The sequence below is a fragment of the Glycine max genome, chromosome 19, assembly GCF_000004515.6.
Source record: "Glycine max cultivar Williams 82 chromosome 19, Glycine_max_v4.0, whole genome shotgun sequence".
Classification (NCBI taxonomy): Eukaryota; Viridiplantae; Streptophyta; class Magnoliopsida; order Fabales; family Fabaceae; genus Glycine; species Glycine max.
The window spans coordinates 2,872,425-2,881,482 of record NC_038255.2 but is presented as its reverse complement, the minus strand read 5'-3'; the positions used below and the strand labels follow the sequence as shown (position 1 = coordinate 2,881,482).

The 9,058-nt window shown below is 29.9% G+C and overlaps 1 protein-coding gene across 1 annotated transcript; it reads right to left on the bottom strand.

Annotated features, from left to right (window-relative positions):
* Window positions 1-1,455: 1,455 nt before the first annotated feature.
* On the bottom strand, window positions 1,456-3,973 carry LOC100785620 (NAC domain-containing protein 92). The gene is made up of 4 exons (XM_003554847.5): window positions 3,445-3,973; window positions 3,024-3,242; window positions 2,633-2,910; window positions 1,456-2,261 (listed from the first exon to the last, which is right to left on the bottom strand). Exons 2-4 carry the CDS (start codon window positions 3,223-3,225, stop codon window positions 1,653-1,655), a joined length of 1,089 nt encoding a protein of 362 aa, XP_003554895.2. The 5' UTR covers window positions 3,226-3,242; window positions 3,445-3,973; the 3' UTR covers window positions 1,456-1,652.
* Window positions 3,974-9,058: the final 5,085 nt, after the last annotated feature.

The window sequence follows — 9,058 nt, the reverse complement described above, 5'->3', positions numbered from 1 at the left end:
AAAAAACTAGGATATTAAATGTTTAGTTCTTATGTACTAATGTTGTGTTAATGTTGTGTTTGATCTTTAATTTTAGTTGTGTGGGTCATTGTTATTTTAAATTCAGGATTTTATGTTGTAAAACGGGCGTTCTGGGTACTCCAATCACGATTCGCAATTATACATGGTTCAACATGTTCTTAAGATGTTACTAAAATAAAGAATATTATCTATGCATGTGTCATATTGCATAACATGATTTTTGAGAACAAACCTGACACATATCAAAATAATATTGATTACAATAATATAGGTAATAACATATCAACATTCAAAGTATTTTTAAGTGTTTATCCTAGTATTAAATCAACATACTTCCAAAGAAGAGCAAATATTCATGACAAATAAAAATACCGTCAACTTCAAGCAAATTTGATTGAACATATTTAATATTTTGAAAAAAAAATAATAATAATTAATTTTATTTAATATTTTCTATTTTTCATTGTTATATTTTTTATTTCAATGTTATTATATTTAATTATCTATTATTATGTAAAAATGTATTTTTTATTATTACCATTTCCTTTCTACATAGGAATGGATCATACAAAGCTAGAAAGCCAGATCCCGAAAATATCCTCGGATAAACAGGAGCAAGAGTATGATGTACTTTCTCTACAGTCAGATTATTTAAAAGCTATAAATTCAATGAGTGTCTATATTGAATTCTTCTCTCAGAAAAATAAATAAATTGATAAAACTTTTATGTAATTCTTTAAATTTTAGTGTTGTTATTCGATCATTATTGAAGTTTTACTTAAAAACCTGTACTGATATTTAACGTAAATATTTATTATGCGGATTATGAAAGTAAAATTTCAATTTTAATTGGAAAAAAAAGAAGTCAAAATCACCCAAGGAACTGAATCTAAGTTTTCTCCATAGATCAACTCCTAAGTCACCACCTGTTACTATCTATTATAACCATAAGCAGCAACTGCGCGCACAAATTTATAATCGAATGAATCAAGTACTAGACTAAGGAACTTGGTTCAATATACAGAAACATATTGAGATGAATTTCCCTTAAGGAGTTAGTATTTTTGCTGCTAATTTTGTGGCTCTGACTTTTTGAGTTTTATTCCTATAGCTTTCATTTGTTTTTGTTAATCATATAAGAAAGTACCAATTGGGGCCCTGATATGCTACGTTTGCAAATTAGCCAATATTTCAATTAATTATGGGAAATCAGGGTCCTATTACCAGCAGAGAATCCTAGATTTCCAGTAACAGAATAAGTTTCAATGCTCAACTAATTGAATTTGAAATGAAGCATGATTTTGGTCCTAACCTACTATTACTATCCTCATAGAAAATAACTATCCTTGAAAAAATTGTAGGTTGACAAACATTACATATTAGTTCTATAAAGTACTACCATAAAAAATTACTACTGCTAAAACAATTTACTTGTTTAAAAAAAAACTATAAGAATTTACTATTATAATATAAAACTGTCAACCCATACAACTTTGGAAAACTATAACATCCATTAATTTCCTGTTCTTTGTAGGATAACATTAGCTTAAAAGCAATTTATTTACATGTATAATAATATTTAATCCCTAAAGTTTCTCTGATTTTAATCTGCATATAATTTCCTTCAACCTTTAAAATCCCCATAGGCCACTAGAATACACATGTCCTACAGAAGGTGATGAATATTCCTGGTTCCCAAATGATCTTTGAAACATTTCATTGTTGTTGTACATCACCGAGGACATGTCAGCATCAAAGTCTTTATTATTATCCTGAGCTTTCTGAGTTCTTTGGCCAGTACTTGATCCATGGTTTTCAATCAACATCCCCAACATGGACTGTTCCTGATGAAGCATGAAGTAATCTGAGCAGTGTGAGTTTCCAACTTGGAGTGATTGGTGGGACACAGTAGGGGCAGATTTGGAAAAAGTCCATGAGTCAGGGGAAACATCAGAGGGGTTTGAAGAATATGAAGATGCCAACATGATGATTTCATAGCTTTCAGCTATGTTTTCGTTTTCTGTTTTTTTATCCTCACTTTGGTTTGGATCAGAGAAGCAGGTTGCATGTGATGACTCCCCCAAAACAGGTTTTGATTCACTGTTGTTGTTGTTGTTTGGAGAAGAATCCATCAATGAAGGTATGTCCTTTGCAAAAGTGCTGAACCTCAACAACCTAGAAATGGGCATTTTCTTCCCACAATTACTCTTCTGGAAAATCCTGCAGATGGCCCAATCATTCTGAAAGGAAACCAACACAAACAACCATATGAACAAACATTATTGAAATGGTATAAAACAAGAAAAAGCAGAAAAACTTAATACTTTTTGTTAAACTTTTTTTGTGTGTAAAATGACAGTAATCAGGATTGAACCTGATACCTTATAAAAGTACCCAAATCCCTCACTACTAAGTGGGACCTGAAACTTTTGTACAACATTTGTTGTATAATAAATTTGGGACAAATACATCACATAAATCGAAAAAACAATATTTGTGAAGTATTTTTAAGATTTGTGTATAAAAAAAGATAAATAAGTGAAAATAGAAATAAATGTATATGGTATCAAATACTAGAGAATCCAAACAGAAAACAGAAAACAAACTTTACCATGGCCTTTTTGGGTGGATTTTGCACAGAATGTTCATTTTCTAATCTGTATTCATGCATGACCCAGTTAGATTTTTCACCACTTGGAGCTCTTCCTTTGTAGAAAACCAGAGTTTTCTTCATTCCAATCAGTGTCTTTGCCTTGTATATCTCTCTGTCCTTGCCTGTGGCCTTCCAGTATCCAGCACCAGTGGCCCTATTAGTCCTTTGACCAGTTGGGTATTTTCTGTCCCTCACACAGAAAAAATACCACTCCTTTTCACCCATTTTGGCCATACCTTCATTCAAAACCCACAAAAAAAAGTTAAATTTAACCACAATTCTAATCAAAAGGTACCATAAATAACAATAATGAACACCAAAAACAGGATCATAAGAAAAAAAGACTCACAAGGCAAATCCCATGGTTCACACTTGTTCAAATCAGCCTCTCCAATGGCTCTTGCACAGAAGCAGCTATCAAGAACCTTCTGTGAGAGGTAGTGAGTGATGAGTTCTTCGTCTGTTGGATGAAACCTGAATCCTGGTGGCAATTCAAACCTTTGCTCTTCCATTATTTCTCTCTGATAATTGTTATTCTCCATTGCTTGCATCACACACTTTTTAAGTCCTGCGTTTCACAAAAAAACAAATGAGAAACAACCCCATATCAGTTTCAAATTGTGATTAAGACAACAAAGCAATCACTTTCCAGAAAAAGGGAATCAGTTAACACACTCAAGATCTTAGACACACATGAAACATCACAAACGTTTGTGTTTATGAATATCCTTGTATTTTTTTAAGACTCAAGAAGAAACAAAAGAACAAACCTGTCACAAGATTGGATAAGGATGTGGCAATAAACAATGATCACAAAGTTTTGCTGAGAATGTGTGTAACTGAAGAGAGGATAAGGGGAAGGAAGTGAAGGAAGGAAGAAAGAAAGGTTTGTGTGTGAGAGAGGGTATTGTTTAGAAAAGACTGTGTTATGAGAAACATAACTCCTTAAATAGTGGTTTCTTTTGCGGATTCAGAGAACCGTGGCTTGCATAACAACTTGTGTTGTGTTGTGTGTGCTTTTAGCTTTGTCTTTTCTCACTTTTTTGAGGTTATTTTTTCCTCCTGGATTTGACCAGGAACACCTCACCAACTGAGCCTGCACGCAACTGTTTGATGTCACCGTGTTCTCTTATTATTATTATTATGCCATAGCTGTGTGTGGTAACTGCCTCATCACCATGAAAATACATTCTTTAGCAATAGTGAAATATCATCATTCATCCATGTACCTATTCATATCTTTTTTTTGTTTGGTTTACTACGTTATCGATATCAATTTTGCTCGCGACTAATTTATAGCATATGTACGTAGCTATATATCTATTCATATTGATCAATGCATCTATTCAATTTTTTTTACTATATTACAGATATCAATTTTACTCACGACAAATTTATATCATATGTCTTTATTTTTAGAAACCTTTGTACTTTTAACCAATTTTTATTTATTTTTATTTTTATTTATAAGACTTAAATTCAAAATCTCATTTATAATATCCAACCTAATACTACTTGAACTAATGTAGTGTGTAGCTATTCATAATTTATTTCTTGATTTTAAAATTAAATTATGTTAAACATATTTAAAGAAAATTTTATTTTAATAAATTATTGGTGTTAAGTTTTTTACTTATTAACCAATTAAAAATAATTTTTGATATGATTTTTAAAAAAATTATTAGAAAAATCAACTATCTTATCATCTACCAATCCATGATTGGATGAAAATGTTTTAAAAAAAATTTACATTGTTGCTACATTCTATTTAAAAAATTTAAACGATCTAACTTTTTATAAACTATGAAGAGTCTAGTTAGTACTCTATCATTTTTCCAAAAATAATTTATACCAATAATACTTAAATAATTTATCATCTAAAATGCCATTTTAATGATTTATTTAATAATAATAATAATAATAATAATAATAATAATAAAGTTGATACAGTTTGTTTTCTTCTTATTTTATCATTTAACTCGAGTAACTACATATTCTTTTATTTTTTATCGAGACTCTCCTCTCTTATCACTCTTCTCTTTCTTCCTCTTCTTTCAATAATAATAACAAATACATTAAATATCAATAATAATAACATACATGGAACTAGTCTCTTTTTTTTTTTTTCTGGTGATTAATAGGGATGACAACGAGTACATGCAGTTACTTGAAAACTTTTGACTTGCTTATTTAACCCGTCATGATTTATAGTAAAACTTGAAATTAAATGGGTTCTAAATTACAGAGGCGGAATTCTTTTCTTTTTGAAGATGTAAATAAAAGAAAGCTATAAATATATATCTTCAAACCAATGAAGCTGCAAATAAAAATCTGTAAAGAAAACAATACTTTATACTCTAATGTATTTGTGAGACTTGATATTTATCCCAAAAGCTCACACTCTTTTCGTGAGAAATAATAAGAATAAACGTTGAGTAACATGTATGACCAACTCGATCTACCTTATCCCAGAAATGCTATCCACACTCAAAAGTACATAAATTACGTGAAACCAAAAACAAAAGTTATTTGTTTTTGAACAATATCTGCAAACCAGAGGATACTTTTGAGCATAAGAAGCTGGCAACAGACAAATTAATGAGAAAAAAAAATTCTTAGGCATTAAGATATTCTCTCTTCATGTTTATCTCAACCATAAATATCATTCAAAGGAGATATACCTCCACTACTAGCACCAACTTTTATTTTTAATAAAAGCTTTAAATTGTTGAATGAAGGGAAAGGAGATTAATTAATGTAGCTTAAATAATAAAATCGAATTTCCTGTGACTCCAATCGCATCATCCGTCGTCTTTATTTCTTTTCTCTCTTTTTTCTTAATAAAGACTCATTTATAAAGATATTTGTATTTTTTAACAAAATGGTTTTAGTTATGTAACCTAATGGTCGGTATAATATCGGAAAGATGTTAAATTTTTTGTTTTCTTTTTGGGTGCCCACAATCTGTTACGTACTTAAAAAATATTTTGACTCAAAAATATTTAATTACCTCAATTAATTAACTGCGTTATGTTAAATCTAAGTGGGACCAATCGTACTTAATCTGCCTTGCCAAATTAATTTATATATAATACTTTGCACAAATTTGATTAGCTAGTGAACTGATATATTAATAAATTTAAATGGCATTATACATTGTTATATGAAAAATGACTTTTTTTTACCGCAGTATAATTAAAGATGATGTTACAAAAAGAAGAAAAAACAAATCACGGGAAGGTAGTTTAATTCCGAGGAAGTTTCAATTAAATTTAGATGTATATTAGTTGGTAACCCGTGCCTATGCACGCACGGGTTACTTGTAATTTATTTTATATGAATCTTCATTTATTCTATAATATAGTATTAAAATGAACACAAATATACGTAACATTAATAATAATTAGATTGTTTGTATTTTTTTATAAAAAAAAGCTAGATTATTGATTGACGAAGGCAATGTTAGTAAACAAAAGAAACAACCTAAACTTAATTTAGTCACTATCACTATTATTATTATTCCAATCCTTTTAACTTCTAATAATAATTTCCCAAATTTATTCATGATGTCTGTAGTAGAATAAGATTTCATCATCATGAGAAAAAATTACTTTCTTCAAGAAATTTATATCAAGGTTACACAACATATTTTTCGCCAATTTCAATATCAAGAACAATAACATTCCCCTGTAACGGAGGTCCTAATTTTTTAAGGATTGTCATGTGTTGATCGCATGCATTTAGATGTCTAGTTACACAACTTGGAAGATTCTACAAAAGAGGATAAATAATAATTATATTTAATTTTGTGTTTATATGAGTCATAATAATTTTTTGTTATCATTACCAAAGGGTGCGGTGCATTAATCATTGATTGTGTTATTTCAAGTGTCCAAATATGCTGCCTGGATATCATCCACTGTCTTCCGGAGGTCTGCTGTTCCAGCGGTGGACTGAAATGAAGGTCGAATATTGAGATGTGGTCGATTGCAAAGAAATGAATGATGGTAAATTCATAAATGGCTAATTCTTTTCTAAACTGTTTCAGTCCTTCAGCAAAGAAAATGTTTCCCTTATGGAGTCTGACTTGGATTTGCTATACAACTCCATTATATTTGAAACGGACATATTCGGGATATTCTGGTGCCCACTGAATGTGGTAAAAAAATGGGACTTTTATGATGTCCTGCAAGAAAATATTGAATGTAAAATTATAATAAATAAGCTGGAAAAAAAATCAAAAAGAAATGAGTTTTAATCCAATATTACCCTATCATTGTGGAACGTGGCTCTAAAATGCATGATTGGTGGTTTTCTGATAAATGGAAGTTCTACCTAGAATGAGATTGGACATAAAAAGCAACATAGTTGTGTTATTCAGATAGATAATAATCAAACATGTGGAATTAGGAAGAAACAAAGCAATAAAGTTTAATCTATCAAGCTGGTACAAAAAGTGTAATTATGTTTAGTCATTTTAGAGCAATAAAATTTTTTAGCAATATATTAGGTTCTGGCATTGCTGATCAGACATGGAGGAAGTTAAACAACATTGTAGGTTGGCGAAATGATACAAAAATGGCATGATCTGATACAAATGAAGATATGTATTGTAATTTTGTTTAGTCATTTTAGAGGTATGTGTAATTCTAGATTAGGACATTTAGATGCATATAACCTTCTACAATTGCTGATCAAACATACAGGGAATTAAAGAAAATTTAAGTTTTTTGGAATGTTTTAAAGATGTATGTAAGAAAAACTCATCTCCAGCTGGAGTGTTTTCATTGTTATGCTGATAGAATGATGAATAACAAAATTTAATGAGGGAGATTAACATGCACAAATAAACACGATATGAAAACAACAGTTGAAATAATCAATATAGTCGATAATATGAAATTATTTAATATGGTTTGGTGAGCTAGAAAATTCAATTAAGATCTAAGTTGTGATGTGGCTGTTTTAGGAATGGACGATAACAGTAAGCAAGAACAGGAATGAAATCTAAGAAGCAAGAAAGCTTAAAGTAAAAGCAAAGCCACGACAAAATGGAAGGTGTGACCAGGTGAAAAAATCGAGTGGAAGTGATGAAGATACAAAAATGATAAACAAACTGAGAAAAGACAAAAACAGAGAAAGCATGGTTAGAGTAGTTGAAGCAATGCTCGAGAATGCATCCCAACATGCATGAAAAAAAGATAAATTTCCAAGGCAGGCAAACTGAAGGTCATACGAAAAAACAGTCCAAATAATTAATATAGTTCCTAATCTAGAATAATTTTAGACATGTCAAATGGACGTCAACTATAAAACATAAAATATATCGGTGCATGCATTGAAAACATGAACTGAGAGAGAAGAAAAACCCGATAAGGATTCCGCAACCAAGTGAGGAAATTTGCAATGTAGATAATAAATTTCATGATAGAATCAGAAATAGAAGTCAAAATCGGAAAGAGCAGTCTAGAAATTTACTTTGTTTGAAGCGGTCGATGAGTCTGAACTCATAGTCGGAGCCCAGTCACTGTTGTTTTTTAGGAAAGTTGAAAGAGGTGAATGTTTGTAAGGAAATGGTGTTTGTGGAATAAATTAAGCAATAAAGTACTAGTTAGCCAAGAGGTGTAACGCGAGGCGTGGCAAGTAAATTGGAAATCGTGGAATATTGAATGCTGGTCCAGTAGATTGGACATGTAGAGGGAGTTGAATCATTGTGAATATTGTTGTGGTTCTAGTTTGTCACTGAATGTCATGAGCAATATATATATATCTTCAAAGATGTAGGGAAGAAAATTTGTTTTTTGTGCAAATGCTGATGATTATATGGAAAACATGAAAAAATGTTGTAATTGATAATAATTAGTTTCTTTTTTAGTTTTTTGTTTAAACGTATTTATAGTATTTCATAGTAAATTTGTTATTCCAGAAATGGCTAAATATTTAATTAATCAATATATGTTACAAATCGGTGGCACAACAATTAATCAAAGATGAGTATTAAATAGTTGATCATATAGTTTTTTTTTTTTTGCTAAAATCATGTTAATCGAATAATGTGATTTAAATTATTTATGTATTTGTTGGATAGTAGCAATTATCGAATGATTCAACTGGCTTTGGATCATTGTCAATATTGAATGCTAGCTTTCTATGTTACACATACATATACATATACATATATGTATGTATGTATGGATGTATATATATATATGTATGTATATATATATATATATATATATATATATATATATATATATATATAGATATATATATATATATATATATATATATATGTATATATATATATATATATCTATATATCCATATACGCCGACCCCCATACATGCATCACGATATCAGACGCATATATATAGCGGATGTATA

Excerpts from the sequence above, each read along its gene's own strand:
- LOC100785620 (XM_003554847.5), bottom strand. The coding sequence starts at position 3,225 with ATGCAAGCAATGGAGAATAACAATTATCAGAGAGAAATAATGGAAGAG. Across the intron at positions 2,911-3,023 it reads TGAACCATGGGATTTGCCTT|GTATGGCCAAAATGGGTGAA; the intron begins GTGAGTCTTTTT and ends TTTTGAATGAAG. Across the intron at positions 2,262-2,632 it reads ATCCACCCAAAAAGGCCATG|AATGATTGGGCCATCTGCAG; the intron begins GTAAAGTTTGTT and ends GTTTCCTTTCAG.